General features: G+C 37.8%; 1 protein-coding gene across 1 annotated transcript; it reads left to right on the top strand.

Moving 5' to 3' along the window:
• Positions 1 to 3,848: 3,848 nt before the first annotated feature.
• malt1 (MALT paracaspase 1) lies at positions 3,849 to 16,075 on the top strand (the record flags this gene model as incomplete). The annotated part of the gene is made up of 17 exons (XM_079250642.1): positions 3,849 to 3,994; positions 4,299 to 4,465; positions 4,814 to 4,935; positions 5,832 to 5,979; positions 6,092 to 6,270; positions 6,426 to 6,522; positions 6,615 to 6,662; positions 7,665 to 7,688; positions 7,782 to 7,826; positions 9,796 to 9,999; positions 10,284 to 10,461; positions 11,271 to 11,342; positions 11,433 to 11,560; positions 13,906 to 14,055; positions 14,681 to 14,838; positions 14,992 to 15,117; positions 15,584 to 16,075. The coding sequence occupies 17 exons, from the start codon at positions 3,849 to 3,851 to the stop codon at positions 16,073 to 16,075; spliced, it is 2,484 nt and encodes an 827-aa protein (XP_079106768.1).
• Positions 16,076 to 17,130: the final 1,055 nt, after the last annotated feature.

Below are 17,130 nucleotides of genomic sequence, written 5' to 3'. Positions count from 1 at the left end.
CTGCATGTTTCTGCTTGGCTGTAACATCAGTAAACACAAGATCATTCCTAGTCTACTCATCTACTCATTAATGAGTAGATGAGAAAAACCACACAAAAACATTTTTACATACCTACAATTATTAATTACTGGTATGCAGAAAATTGTTTTACATCATCTACTCATTAATGAGTAGATGATGTATAATCATTGTACTATCCCAAAAGGACATATTCTACAAAAATGTGACAAGTGAATGTTGGTCATTATCTAGAGAAATTAAGATTTTGTTTACTGGAAACCGCCTACTGCAGGGGTGTCCAGCTCCCATCCTCGAGGGCCATAACCCAACAGGTTTCCCATATATCCCCACTCCAACACACCTGAGTCAAATGAATCAGTCATTGTGCAGAACATCATATGTGGTTGGATTTATTTAATGGAGGCAAGTTGTTATAAAACAAGGATATGTTGAAAACCTGAAGGACAGCGGCCCTAGAGGACTGACTTTGGACACCCCTGGCCTTCAGTAGCAGGGTATCACATGATTATGAAGTTTGTTTCCATTAGGTCAAGAGATGAGCAGGGATCAATCTAAAAATAAGCACTTACATGAGCAATTTACAAAATCACCAATCTAATGCATGCATTTTCTATCCTTCTTCTAATTCTTTCTGGGCAATGACCTTAATGTAGTTAGGATTGTTAAACTGTAGTATCACATTGTGAGTTATTTGGCAGGTAAAGTACTATTTTGAAAAGCTAAGTTAATATTTTCTTTTAAATTTTGTACCAGTCCATTTCATAATTGTTTGTTTTTTGTTTTTTGTTTTTTTTGTTTTGTTTTGTTTTTTTTGCTCTGGTAAAGTTACTAATACATAATATCAAGTATTTGAGAGTATAATCTTATATACAAAAACAAAATGTATTTATTTCTTTATTTTTTATTTGTCATTCATCACTGTCTGACAGCGTTGGGCAAAGCAAGCAAAGGATTTCAAGTCAGCTAATGACTTTTTAAAGCAGCAAAATGATTGATCATCTGACTTGCACAGGATATCCTGTTGTTTTCAACTCTGCTCTGCCAGAGTATAATTAAGTCATTCTAGTTTTAACCTGTGAGTAATATAATCACATTATAGTTTCAGGTGTGTGAACATTTGTTGTCCACTGTCCTGACTGTGAACACATCTTTACGTAAGCAAGATGTGAACATTTTTGGAGGCATCAACTACATTGTGTAAATGCAGTGAGAATGACTTGAATTTTGGCATAATCACCAGTTTACACAACTTTTTAATTAAATGTGTTTATGTTATGTTTTTGTTAGTTGGAGGTAAAGGAGTAGCTACTTATATTTCCTCGTTTCTGAGTTATCTCTAGAAAATAAAAATCTGTCAGAAGTTGACTTGTTTTATATTGCACTCTGTCACTTTCTTCTTTTCTTTTCCTCATGTCATCCATCTTTTCTTTCTTTACAGAATGAGCCATGGTGCATGGTCCACAATGGTCAGTGTGTTACGTCAGGTGACACAGTCTATAAATCAAAAAGAAGCAGTCACCAGATGCTCTGGGCTGGCACACAAAGTTATGTAATGCTGTTTCTCTGCCTTGGGATGCTGCAGGGAAGTAACAGCCCAAGGAATGTAGATATGAATTATTATGATTATTATAATTATTAAATAATCGATGTCAGCCTTTCAAAATGAGTCAGATGCGCCTTGTTTTAAGGTTGAAAACTTAAAGTATTGGTTTAACTAAAAAAACAAATGGTACACATAGACATGTAAACACCAATACTTGTGGGCAACTTTACAGCTGTACAACTTTTTTTTAAAAAACATCTGGAATTGTAGTGAAACGTGAACCTGTAAAATTCACTCCATTTAGTGCTCTTTGTTTGTTTGTTTTTAAGTTATGCGCTGTCCTCGTGACATCATGATGTGACATTGTATGAAAATAAAATATTGTGATAAATAAATTCCAGACAGGCCTGTTATCCTTCTTAGTTGAAGATGTTTTCTGAGGTAGGAGGAGGCAGGCCCACTTACCCGTCCACCTGAGTTGACAATAACCGAAGAGTACACACCGAACAAGAGCGTTCAGTGTTTCGACTTCCTGAAGTTGCTCATTCAGCAACACGCAAACAAAGATTTAGTGGGTTGTCTGTGTTTTGGGACACGTTATGAGAAAAATGTGCCTAATTCGTTTCTAACTACAAGAATAAAAACAGAAAAATATCTAGGGAAAAATGTTCTTTAGTGTTTGCTCACTGATAATAACAGCGAGGACAAATCAATACTGCATAAAGCCAAGCAACGGCGAAATACTCTGTAACCTCGTGTAAATTGGCGCAACCTTTATTTTGATAAAATTTTAGTAGATTTTGATTTATTTATTTTTATTTTTATTTTTTACATTAAACCCGGTGTATGTGTGCTTCACTTGATGCGCCATCCAACTTAATTTAAATACGACTGAATACGGATAACGTATTCAATCGTATTTTTAAATTAACAGTAACAAACAGGCACCCATCTTGGTATTTAAACCATAGACATCATAGACACCGCATTGTATCACGTCGCCTATACGAGCTGACGTATCATCGCGCCGCCATCTTGGATGGGTCTCCCATGCGACTCCAACGCATTTATTTGTAAGGTGTAGGTCCAACCACAACAATAACTTTACTAATTTTGACCTGATTTTGTCACAGTTTGGTTTGTTACAAAGGGCAGAGATAATGCTATGATATGTATCACTATAAAACATTAAAAACAACGCACTTTTATGCTAAAATGTTTTTATAATGCTATTTAACTAAGACATATTATGGTAGCTACAGTATAAATAAAGGTATAAATTAACTTGATACAAACATGTTTGATTGTTTATTGATGCATTTGGATTTATCTATTTTTATCTGGTCAAATAACAAATGATCATTCTACCTTCTAACATGTAATTTCATACAATCTGCTTTCAATATTTCACCGGTTATTGCAACCATATGTTGAACAAAATACGGAAATAGTTGCTGGCTTTCTCTTGACTACGGTTGACTCTTTCTTTCATTTACTTTTATTAATTTATCAATATAGAGATACAGTTGTACAAAGTCTAAACATAAAGTATTGTATCAAAACTGTGCAATTAAGAAGTTACCCAGAAAAACACTTGGGGAGTACAAAGCTCCGCCAAGGCCTTTAAAACGTTTCTGAATCCAAACAGTGATCCGGATCACCACCAAAATCAGTTCTCCCTTTTAACATTTCCAGCAAGTCCTGAAAATTTCATGAATATCCGTCCGTAACTTTAGTTATCTTGACTGGAACACAAACAGATAAAGCCGGTGAAAACATAGACATCATATATGATGTCTATGGGGGAAAACATGACCTCCTTGGCGGAGGTAATTATGCTACCATGTAAAACTCTCTTTGTGAAGCTTCAATATAATATTTTTTCATAAACACCTCAAAGGGTTAAAATGTATTATTATCATTTAGTAGATTATTCACTGCGTTGTTCCACAGAAAACAGTTTTGTAGGGAAACTACGTTGACTCTGCAGCAAAACGCGAAAGCGAAAACCCATCCAATATGGCAGCGACGCTGGTTCACTCTTCATCGCGCAATGAGGCGTCTATGTATATATATGTCTATGGTTTAAACAATCTGCGCTTCTGTGGGGGAAACCCAGATAGTACAGTAGGTGTGTCTGCAGCACTGGCGAATTCTTTCAGGAAGTAAAGTGTTTTTGCTTTTTTTTTTTTTTTTTTGTGTCGTGATGTGACTTCATGTAAATACCAGTGTGTGCAAAGCCCTTAGAAACCAGTTAATGTTCTGTTTTTGCTGCTGGTTGTTATGGCGGAGTTTTTGGATCGGTCGACAAATATCAACTTGCTGAAAGAGCCGCTTAAGAAGCTGTGTGAGGTGTTGGACAAATCTAACCATAAAGGATGGCGAAAACTTGGAGAGATAGTCGACAATGACAAACGATTCAAAGTCAGGTAAGTATTACTGTTATTCCTATTAACTATTCTAACCGATAGACAAACACTTTAAGTTTGTTCATAAAGTACGCAATAAGTCTGCAAGCAACATGAACTATTATAAAATGTTTAAAAAATTAGTTTGTTTTCTTTCACCTGGGCCTTCAAAATTACCATGATGACACCATGTCCCAGAATCTAAAAGTCTTTTTTTTTTTTTTTTTACAGTACCACTAATATACTTTATATGTGTTCCCTACACTTTAATAACATGTATAAAGTTTAATTTTATTCCAGTATTTTCTCCTGTATCGTCCTCCAGCTCAGACGACATGGAGATGTGCTCTCTGAAGGTGCTGGAGTTGGCGGGGAGCCCAAGCCTCGCGCTGCTGAGGCTGATGGGAGAGCGAGGCTGCACCACTGGTTACCTGATCGACTACCTCCAAATTCTGGGGAACTCAGAAGCCCTGCAGTGCCTGAAGGCAACAGGTACAGTAAAACAGCCTCCGACCTGTTATTTATCTGTTATGACACCTAGTGTTTGTTTTCTGAAGCTTAAAAGGCAAATCTATGACTCATGTTAAGTTTCCTTAAAACTTCAGTTCTCTGGAACCATTAAACTATAATGTCAAGTTAAATTAATTTGGGTTTTTCCAACAAAGGAAAGATAATTTGATGTTTTTAATAGATGTGTTGTTGCATGGGTGTAGCTCCTTGAACTACATTTTAAACTCTTGTCAGAAGTGAAATCAGATACCACATCTACTGTGTGTGTGGCGTGCGAGACAAAGGGATGCATTCATAGTAAGTAAACCTTTTTTCTTCACAAATTTACAGCCTTGCAGATCCTCATCCAGCCCCAGTCCGTAGCTCTCGTATGTGGCCACAATCTCCGCCTCAGCTGCCATGCTGTGGGGAAATCTCCAGTGCAGTACCAGTGGTTCAAATCCAGGGAGGAGGTGAGCTGCGACACACATCCTCACACATGCACACACACGTCACACACATCTCCTTCCTGTCGTCTAAGTGCAAGAGGTAATAGGGTTGAAGTTGAAAAATACCAGAATTTTTCTGTTTTTTTATTTTTGCCATTTTCTTAACTTGTTCTTAACTCTGTTTAATTCCAATTTGCAATTTTGAATAAAAAAAAAAAGCGTCTTTATGATGTTGTTACATCACATTTTTGGTGCTTTATTAACTTTATGATCTATCTTTTTTCTTTTCTTAGTTTTGTTTTAGTGAATTGACAACTAGAAGTAACTTTGATAAAGATTAAAATGTGTGACAACTGTAAGTCCCTCTCTCGGCTGATTTAAATTTCTAAATTTAATAAAATGCATATACATTTCCTGTTTTAATCCACATTGTGGAAATAAATGATACATGATACATCCACTGAGCAATTATTCTAAATATTTAATAAATGAAGCAACAATAATGCACAAGAATTAAAACATGATCTTTTCAACTCAACTCAACTCAACTTTATTTATATAGCACTTTCACACAACGCCAGTTGCAACAAAGTGCTGAACAGTAAAGACATGCAGTGAGATTATAACAACAGAAGTTAAGGGAATAAAAGATAAGGGAATAAAAGATAAAACAATAAAAGCAATCAAAAGTAAAAGAAATTAAAACATTAAAACAAAAAAAAGCAGTACATAGGAGAGAATAGAAAAGCAGAGTCTCAAACTGGATAAAATGCCAGGTCATAAAAATGTGTCTTTAGGCGTGTTTTAAAAGTTGGCAGCGATGTGTCTGCCAACACTGATACTTTGTAGTGAGTGTGACTCTGCATCTAGAGCTAAATCATTCCATGCTGACTGAGCTGTTCATGTTTTTACAACCTCAGGTGCCAAACGGTGCCTCTCCGGATCTGGTGATAAGTCCCGTTCATCTGAAGGATGCTGGCTTTTACATCTGCAGGGTTAACAGTGGAGATGTCTGCGAATTCAGCCAGTGGGCTCAGGTGGACGTCCTGAATGTTGGCATGTCTTACGGTAGGATTCTGCGCTGTTTCCTGAAACAGATTTAAACCCATTTACTGAAGAAAATGTACTCTACTTTATGTACTTTACTGAATAAGTGATGGCTTCTGTTTGGCACCAACAGGGCAGAGTTATCAGTCTTTAGATGGTCGGGTGAAGTTGGTCATTCAGCCTCAGTTCCAGCGGCTACATGTTGGTGAAACCCTGCAGCTGGAGTGTGGAGCCGTGGGACGACCGATTCCTCGATACCAGTGGCACCAGAACGGAGTCCCAATCCCAAACAGCACAAAGAGAAAGCTCATGGTGATGCTACTACTTCTACTCTTTGAATGATTTAATTATTTAAAAACACACTAGAAAGCACGACACTGCTGGAAGTTTTTTGTGTGAGACATAAAGTTGTTGATCACTGTCAGCGTTTTGCTGACAAAGCCAAATAAAGATGATGTTCTTTTCAGATTCCTCATGTGATGCAGGAACATCACGGCAGGTATCGCTGTGAGATCATCAGCAGTACTGAGAGATTGTGGACTGTTGAAGTTGACGTTGTGATAGGTATGTTAACTCTTAAGTACATCTTTTTACATAAAAAATGAAGCTCCTTGATGACGTCTGAGCATGTTTTTGCTTCTGTTCTTGAACAAAAGCACCTAGGATATGTGTCCAAATTACAGGGGCAATGGAGTGCTCTGAAGGTAGAGTTGAACCTGATGAACGGTGTACTGAACGGACTTAGTACTAACATGCACCCAGCTGCATGCACTTTGTTCTAAACTTTAATGTATTGCTGTAGTTGCATGTGGATTCTTTTCTGGGTTATCAGCAGCACAAGGTTCTGTATTTTCACACTTTACTTGCATGCCGTTTGACTTCACCAATGTCATGGTTTCCAATCAATACGAACTGATAGTGATTTTTTTTCCTGTAGATCCTTAGAGCTCAAAAATCCCATGAAAAGACTGAAAGCAACACTGAACTGAGATTAGAGACAGAATCCAGACAACTTTGTAATATTTGAGTTAAACTGCATGAAATCGGGGACCAAAATAGCCATTAAATAATGGAATAAAAGAATAACTTAAACAATATTTTTAATGTATTTGTGACTGTTACTAGACACTCATTTCCATTAATTTATTTGGGTATATATATATAAATTTAGGTTCATCCATTTTCTCAACCATTTAGTCCAATTTAGGGTTGCAGGGAAACTGGAGCTTTTCCCAGCAACCATTGGTGGTGAGGCAGGGTACACCCTGGACAGGTCACCAGTCCATCCTAGTATGAATTAAATTTTTCCTTTTTGTCTTTTCATTTTACATTCATTAACTAATATTTAAACTTATATGTATTTAAATATATTTCTTTATTGTATGATTATAAAGTAGGCATTGCCAGCATTTTTCTGATATGTTTGTTTTTTTATGACATATATATCGGCAAAATTACCCCCCGTTTATTGGAGCATCCAGGAAACTGGATTACATCATTGTTGAACTTTGTCTTTTCATGGAACCTGTTGGAAATCGGACTAATATTATGTTATAAATCTGATCATTTGACTCATTTGTACAATTTCTTTTTCAGTGATCTTCCTTTCTCTTTATTTTCTTCCCTATAAATACTCTTTGGTCTCATACTGCATATGAAACATTATGCTCAGGTGGTGGTAACATGTTTGTGTTTTTGATTCACAGATGACATTTATGCAATCGGAGAAGGTAAGACTAATCAAACTCAGTAAGCATACAGATACAAATATCATATTTTTACTTTTGTGAACCTTTTTCTTTTGTTTGACATTAAAATTTTAGGTTCCAGCGATCTTTTCCTAAATAGTATTCCAGAACAACTTTATGGTGAGTCTGTCAACACTTTAAGTGCGTGTTAGCGACTGATCAAACTTGAAGAAGGAGGTTTTTGTGGTTGATGGACTGTTTATATGAACTGCATGGCAATAATATGCAATACAATCAAGATTTGTGTCCTGATGTGTGTCAGTCCCACTGATGTCAAACTTCAAAAGATGTGCAACTTTGGTGTGTTAGAGCAAGGTGCAAGGAGCAGATAAAACCAACAACAGAAATAAAACCACATCTTGTCTCATCTTGTCTGTTGTTGGGTTTAGTATTTATTGCAGTATGATTTCCTTCCTTCCTCCCTCCATCTCTTTGTATAAAATCTGCTTCAGTTTTTGAAGGAGTGTATAAATTTAGTCTCTTGATTTTAGATGAAATTATCCAAAAATTCAGATTTTCTTCACAAAAAGTTTGTATTTTCTAGGACTTTTTGTAAACTCAACATCATCATTATTACTCCTAAATATCACCACAGGAATCTGCAGAGGCCTCTGACAGTTGTTGGTGTCAAACTTCTACATCTTCTACAGTAGTCAGCCCTTGCTGGCTTTAACAGGAAAGTCAGATCTCATGGACACTTCCATGTTTTATATGCATTAGTCTGCATTTGTTTTTCCACACTGATTATAGACATACTCAGTGGAGAGTAAGAGCAAATTTTCAAGGTAATGAGGCTTGTTTTAGCTGAAGCATGGAGGTGGAAATGTTATGGTCTGAGGTTGCTTCTCTGCCTCACTGGGTAAAAACACTTGAGGTCATTGATTAACATATGATTACTGCACATCAAAAATAGCCTGAAAGGAACAAGATAATTTTTCCTGTTGAAGTTGATTCTTTCTAAAGGGTCCGATCATCATCTCACATCTGCACTGAAGATTAGTTTAAAGCAAGAAATGAAGGGCCTAAAAGGGGCACACCAAAGCCCAGATTTGAATCCTGTTGAGCTGTAGTCGTCGTGTCTGATAGTAATCCTCCAATTTAGCAAGAAATAGTGATCTGAACTGTTGATGTCAAAAACTGGTAAATAGTTATACAAAGCAAATCATAAAATCAAATAAGACTTATTTTTGTATAGTGATTTTAATACAGAATGGAGCACAAAGTGCTTTTTTATAATGATAAGAACTGCAAAAAGTTGCTACTGCTTCTAATTACAAAGCTGTATTCACTTATTCCACATGCAGCACCTACATCGGTATGCAATCTTTCAAAGAGGACCAAGTGTTTTCTTGTCCTAAACTGTAAAAGTAAAAGACAATAATGTATTGGATGTGGTTTTGTTTTCATATTTTAGTAATTTAAGCTGAGTAAAATCAATATGACAATAAAAAAAAAACATTTAAGACCATATTGACATTCAATGCTCAAACACATTTTCACTAATGCCGACTGTTTGTCCATTTAAAGATCCACTCTTCTGTCAGAGCCTGGTCAGGACACTGTGGCTAACCAAACAGAGCTATCTGGGCTTTTTTTGGACGTTGGTGGTCTCCCAACTTCTGCTTTTACAACTTGCAGTATCATGAGAATTTTGAAGCATGTAGTTGAACTGATACTTGACAGCAAACAGGTTTATTTTGCAACAACCTGAAAAACGCTTCATTAAGCTGTTAAAAAACCTTCATAAAAAATTAGAAGAGTCGAACTTTTTAAATCCAAACTCATCATTTGTCCCCTTTTTTGTAAATTTTATATTTATCCATCATAATTTTTCTGCTTCTTTGTATCTTTTAGGGGTCAGAAGACAAGTATCAGATTGTGTTGAGGGTTTTTAGCAAAGCTTTTCATGCTAAATGTCTCAAGTATGTATCAGTACTTTGGCATCATTGGGTTAAGCATGAATAAACAAATCTACACCAGGAAAAAAACAAACAATTCAGTCACTGTATTGAAGAAACAGTAATATTAGAGACGTTTTGTTTCCTACATAACAATCAGGTCTTTTTCCTCCTCTCCTGTTTGACCCCAGCGACGGACAAAGTGGCTCTGCTGATTGGCAATCTGTCATACCAGAACCACCCACAGCTCAAAGCTCCCATGGTGGACGTATACGACCTCACCAACGTCCTGCGGCAGCTGAACTTCAAAGTGGTCTCACTGCTGGACCTTACAGAGTCGGAGATGAGAAACGCTGTTGACGAGTTCCTGCTGCTGCTCCACAAGGGAGTCTACGGTGAGATGTACATAAATGGATGGTTCTGGTGACAGAACAACACACATCTGAAAATAAAACTTGAGACACTGGCTGGTTTACTCACTTACTGAAGTAAATACAACAGCCGCATCCCTAGAGACACGACAGTTTAGACTTTTCCTGTAATTTATTACATATATTGATAAAAATGTTGTTAATCTTAATAGAAGCTGAAAAGGAAGGCGTTAAAGCTCAACATGTAGAGCTACATTAGACCTGCTCTATTCAGGTTACTTGACTGAAACGTACATTTCCTTCTTTAGGTTTGCTCTACTATGCTGGTCATGGATATGAGAACTATGGGAACAGTTTCATGGTGCCAGTTGATGCACCAAACCCATATCGGTCGGCCAACTGTTTATGCGTGCAGAGCATCCTAAAACTAATGCAGGAGAAGGAGACGGGTCTTAATGTCTTTCTGCTGGACATGTGTAGGAAGAGGTGAGTCCCTCCTGTTACAGTTAGGTGAGATTGAAAAAATACCATTTCCACAAAGTATTTTAAACTTTATGCATGTAGGGAGTAGACCACTTTAGCACTTTGACATTTTGGAGGAATTCCTCCACAAAGAATAATTTTTTTCTTTAAATTCATGCTTTCTCTGTAGCTTGAAGTGTGATTTTATAGGTTATCTTCTTGTTGTTAAAAGGGAGAATTTTTCTTGACTAGATAACTAAACATGTGATCAGCAGAACATATTCAACAGGTTTATCTTTGCTTTTATAACGGGTGTGGGGGGTTTTTAAACAGTTTCAAGGGAGGTTCAATGACCTGAGGTGAGAAAATATTAATCATTAAATGAATAAATTTACAATTTGTGATGTTGTTGGAGAGCTTAGATACGGCATTCCTGAGTGAATCAGACTGTTCTCCCAATCAATAAGGTAGATCATTTATGTATTTGTTCAGTTTAAGTAGCAATACATAGTTATCTTAGCTCAACTGCCAGTGTATGTATTTCATAAACAACATAATCACAAAGCTATAGGCCTGCAGGAGTAAAACCAAATAAAAAGTTGGTCTGAGGGGCTCTTTACAATCTTAGACTTAAAAAAGCAAATTTGGTCTAGAAGATTAAAGATGAAATGAGCAAAAACAACTATTGAATTAGCACTGTTGCACTTTGTTAAATAAGGCAGGACAGCTGTATTCTCTTCAATCAAATGTCCCTGAACATAACATGAACTGATGACAACTTATTTGCTTTGGTTTGTCAATGGAATAAATTGATCAGTTTATTCATTTTACAGGAATATTCACGATGACAGCACTCCAAATATCGTCCTTAGAGTCACGGCAAACATTGTCTTTGGATATGCTACGTAAGTCTGAAACATGCGTTCAATTTAAAACCATCTTTAAACACTTTTTGTCATGGTATAAAATGTTGTTTTATTTGTCTGGCTGCTTAGGTGCCAGGATGCCGAGGCCTTTGAGCTCAGCTCCACTGGTTTCACCAATGGTGTGTTTGTCAGGTTTTTAAAGAAGCGGCTGCTGGACGATGAAAAGATAACAGTGGTGCTGGACAGAGTGGCTGAGGGTAAGAGATGGAAAGAAACAGAATGTTAATATTAAAAAAGGCAATGCTATTGTTTAAAAGAATCTGTTATTAAGAAATTGTTTAAAAGAAACTGTTATTAAGAAATCAGTTGATTGATGTCATAAACCTTGTAATAAAAAAGCAAAAGAAACCTCAGAGTATTTAGCAAAGTTAGTTTGTTGTTGCCCTGTGATAGACTGGCAACCTGTCCAGCGTGTACCCCGCCTCTCGCCCAGTGATTGCTGGAGGCTCCAGCTTTTCTGTGATCCTTGATCAGACTAAGCAGTTCGGAAAATAAATGAATGAATGGTTTGTTGTTGTCTTTTCCAAAAATGTCTGTTTAACTTTGTCACTTAATAGAAGACTAAAACTTTAACTAAATACTGCTTCCTTTGTATTGTTCATGGAAAAACTGTATCTAGTTGGCAAACTGGGTTTCCTTTAGGATGACTGTTCATAAGAGGGGGTGGGGGGGTGGGGGGGGTGGGGTGGACAATTTTATTAAAGTGGAACTATTATGTGCATTTCAGGCTAATTTATTTTCATTTCTGAGACCAGAAGGACTGGGATTGATTGAGTCACAAATTGCTTTATTTACTTCAGACTGACCCAGAAAGCTCAGAAAACTTGAAATACCATAATAGCACCCCTTTAAACAATGTTAAAGAGGTGCTATTATGGTATTTTGGGTTTTCTGGGCTTTCTACAGTGTTACAGTGTTGAATCCTCATCAGACATGTGAACGACACTGTTTTTTTATCACCTAAACGCATGTTTGAGTTTGAGTTTGAGTTCCATCACTCTCTCCGTTCGGTTTCCATGGCGACGAAAAACGCGTTGTTTTAGAGAGTTTTTTCTACTTGGAAATCCTTGTGACGTCCCGGGGGATAAGGTTCGGTGATTGGTTACCTTCTACTTGTTAACAAGGGCATGTACAAATACATCAGGCGGGTGGAAAACGTGGGATAAAGTTATTTCCAACGATGGCTGGTGAGTTTACCAAAGAGAGAGACATCCTGCTGCATTCGTTGCTGTGGGTTGCTGTTTTCCACTTCGTTTTCAGGGTCTGATTCAGGTTCCAACATGAAGGGCTGTATGCTATGTGTTGACATTGTATTTTGTATTTTTTTATTGAGTTCATATTAGCCTAATCCTTCTGTTTATGAGATGTTACAATGACGGCGAAAGCGAGTGCGGTGCGCGCTCCCGATGTAGTGCAGCGGCGGGAGGCGGGGCTTAATGCGGAAGAGTCTCAATCCACTCGTTTTGTCCACAGACTGATCTGACAGCCTACGGAGAGGGTCGGTCTGAAGTAAATAAAGCGATTTGTAACAATAACTCGATCAATCCCAGCCCTTCTGGTCTCAGAAATAAAAATAAATTAGCCTGAAATGCACATAATAGTTCCACTTTAAGAGCATAGACAGGAAATATTTTTCACATGAACACAGGCTAGAAACATCAAAGGTTCAGTTCCATAGTATTTCTTGTTTTTTACTTTATATGTAAAGTTGAAACAATAAGGGATGCACTGATCCATTTTTTGGGAGTTCCGATCCGATACCGATATCTGGAATTTGAATATCTGCCGATACCGATATTTGCCGATACCAGATCCGTTTATGTGAACATTATTGTGACTATTATTGCTGTTATAACTGTGTAAGATTTCATTAGGTTGTAATAAATGACCCATCCTTTCTGAAGTTACCTCGCCAATACAAACATAACAACATTACAGATCTAACAATTTCAACAAGTTTTATTTTGATTTGGCATTTTACCTAAATACAACTATAAATGTGTGGTTTTGAAACAATGATCTAGCTTTTAGTGTGACAAAAAATGTCACATTATAACATTCAAGGCATTTATTTCTTTTAAAACACGTCTGAAGCATGTCATCAAACACATCTGCGCCAGCTTGACTAGTGTGGTATCGGGTATTGGTTGTGGTATGAGTACGAGTACACACGCTTGGTATTGAGGTGCATCCCTAGAAACAATGTTCATCTCCTTAAACATCACACAGAGCCAGCTGTTCCTCAGCCTTAAGCTGGAGCTAGCTGTTAGCGGGCATTTTCCTGAACAGGGTAGAGTGGGCAACCAACTGGGCAAGAAACCCGCCTGCTGAACGCCACTCCCTAAATGTTTTCCCTCATTCTGTATTTGGAGGATGGTTGCAAAGCTAATCTATAGGTACCTAAGATGAAGAATGAAGTGAGTTGAAATGATCTTGCCAGATCCACTTCAGCTCAAGATTAAACTCACAGTGGAATCTGTTTGAGCTCCTGTAAGTCAGCAGGCTAAAGGCTGTCTTAACTTGTGTTTTTTTTTGTGCTCAGACATGGGTCAGTTTGATGCAACAAAAGGTAAACAGGCTCTGGAGATCCGCAGCAGCCTGTCAGAGAAGAGAGCGCTGACCGATCCTATTCTGCCTGGGGACAGTGTGGATCTCGTTCATGCTCAAAGTCACCAATGGGCCAAAGCTCACGGTAAGTCTAATCAAAAATGACAAAGTCTCTGTTAATCTGTTATCAGTGCGCTGGGAAGTCCCTGTTTGCTCACTGCGATTCAGCGCGGTGCACTCAGACAAATGTTGACTTTTGTTCATGCTGATGAGGCATACATTGCTCATACACTTTAAATGCACAGATATGGGAGTTTCCTAAGACAATTGAATTGTTTGACACTTGCTGACTCACAATGACGTCAGTATCCCTTCTTGCTCTTCTTCATGTTATGAATACTTCCGTACAGAAATGTTTGCAGGGCAAAATAAATGTATATTTTTTTTACAATTCCTTCTGGTAAGTTTGAAAAAATTACAACAAAGATGTTTACAACCTGTTTAGTTTATAATTATATGAAATAAACAAGACATCCTGGACTGCCTACCCCTGCAGGGAATTGTAACCTACATCTACATCAGAGGAGGATGGAAAATCTGTCCATTAGTGTTTTTTAGTCTTCCTGCTAATAAACTAGTCAAACAAAATACATCAACCATTTAACATCCCTCACTGAACACAGTCCCTCTAATATTTAAAAGAGAAATAAATCCAGATGAAACATTTTGAGAGTTTGACCCGAAATGCTTGTTTCTGTGTGTTTTTCTAGAGCTTCCTGAGAGTATGTGTCTCGACTTTGACTGTGGTGCACAGATCAAGTTGGGCTTTGCTGCAGAGTTCTCTAACGTGCTCGTCATCTACACGCACATCGTTAAAAAGCCGGACGATATGTCTTTCTGCCAATCTCATGTCACCGACTTCTCACATGTAACTATGTTAACATGTTTAAAATGAGCTCATGGAAGTAATATTTCTTTTTTATTCCACTATTCTGGTTGGAAAAGCTTCAACTTCCATCAAGTGTTAATACATTTAAGATGATCTTGAGTTGGTCTTTGAAACTTCCTTTTCTTGTTGCAGGACCTGGATGTGGATCCTAAAGAGATGAACAGAGAGACTCCGGAGGAGACGGGGATCTACCTCCTGTCCAGCAGCCTTCCGCAGCACTGCCTCTACACCAGACTCAGCTCGCTGCAGAAGCTCAAGGTTAAAACTTCACACCAACTTGGGCTGAAATTTATTTATAAAAGTCTAATTTATTTTGAAATAGAACAACAGTCATGCTCACAGTTTGAACTGGTATTTCTCAATAAAAGGAGTATTTTATTTCTGTTAAGGGGATTTATCATCCATTATTTAATATTAAGAAAGTCTGCAGTCACGCCATGTCTCTGCAGCTGATGTGCTAACATTGTAAGGACCCTCTTAGTTCAGCATGTTCTGTTTTACTTCATAACTATTTAAGACAGTTACACATTGCCATGAGATGTCAAGAAAAAAAAAGTGAGGTTAAAGTCACAAATTTAGAGACATAAAGGTCAGATAACCTTTATTCTGTTTACTCTATACAAAATATCCTGTTGAATCCAGTTCTGGGTTCTGTGATTTATGTTAAAATCACGTAGGCCTATATTAAAATCATCCTATGTCGTCTCAATCGTACATGCAACAGGAGGAGCTGGTCTTCACTGTGTGCCTTCAAGGGACTTTTGCAGCCATGGATGATGATCATCCCATTCACTGGACCAAAAGCATCAACATTGGAAAGCCGCTGATTGCCCGACTGGACCTCCATCGAGCCATGCGTCGAAACAGCTGCCTGCAGACCTGCCTTATGCCCCACAGCCCGTCCCACAGCCCTTGTCATAGCCCTGGGCCCGAACACCACCTCCACCTCTACCACGGGTCACATCACGTACAGGATTACAACCGCCTATCGCCACAGCACCACTACATGGACATTTACGAGCATCCTCAGGGTGCAGTGGGTGGCTTTGGTGCTCCCTACTATGACCATCTCAGCCAGTGTGGCTATGAGCCAGCGTATGACTCTGGTGGGGTTTCAGGCTCCCCGGGCAGGGGCAGCATCCCCATAGAGGCTAGTGATGACATAAACGAACTGCAGACTGTGTTCATCAACAGCTTGCAGCTTCAGCCACAATGAAACGGGGGAATTGTGGCTGTATTCTGCTGCTTTCTACTTATAGTGTAACGTATTTTCCTATTCTGGAATTTGTAAGCATCCGTTGTTTCAGCAAGCTGTAAGCTAACTTTGTACTTGTAAAAATTATGTTTTATAAATATATTTTTAGATTGATTTTAAAAGGAAGCTCCAGCATATTGAGAGTTAGTGGTTGCTGTAGTTTTATTGTTTATTTCAGGATAATGAGGCATGTATTGTCATTCCTTCTGTAGCAAGAGCACATAACTCGAATTGTAAGCTTTCAAATGTTTTTTGTAATCTATGAGGCGGTTGTACGCAAATGATAGCGGCATTAAAGGAACATGGTTTAGGATTTAGTGACATCTAGTGGCAAAATTGCAAATTACAACCAACCTGTTGAGATCTCTGCTCACTCAGGTATTAGAAGATTTGTCTCAAGTGTCTTATAAAGCTGCTGACAGATGTTTACTTTAATTTTTTGTGTTTTTTTATAAATAAGACAAAAGCTGTGTCACACCCTCAAGTTAAAGCATGATTGGTTTCAAGGGGTCTTAAACACAGAAAAAATACTTTTTCATGAAATTCATGAAAAGTACTCTGATGCCACAATAATGCATTCTTTATTCAACCTGTAATCCAAGTGTGCTTTTATTTACAATTTTAACCAAGTAAAAACAACACACTGCACCTCACAGCTTTTCATATCTCCAGTAAAATCAAACTTATTTATGAAGCACTTTTTATACAAAATCAGCTCAGTTCTTTACATGATTAAAACAAATTTTGAATACATTTGAAGCCGTCACACACTAAAGTACAAATAACACCCACCAGGTCATACTGTCTTTTGTGCACAAGTCATCATTCTCACATCTACATGACAGATAGGTAACCCCCCCCCCCCCCCCCCCCCCCATCCCGCCATTTGCACAAAAAAGCTTTAAGTTCTAGTTTCTGTCTCTCTAAACTTAAAGATCATCATAAAAACAAACGTGGAGATAAACCTCTGAGAATAAAAAATCTGGCATGATGCTGAGGTGAGAAAAGAATATCTT

This window comes from Telmatherina bonti, assembly GCF_933228915.1.
Source record: "Telmatherina bonti genome assembly, chromosome: 13".
Taxonomy (NCBI): Eukaryota; Metazoa; Chordata; class Actinopteri; order Atheriniformes; family Telmatherinidae; genus Telmatherina; species Telmatherina bonti.
Note: the sequence above shows the minus strand (reverse complement) of the source record. Positions and strands in the feature narration are given on the sequence as shown.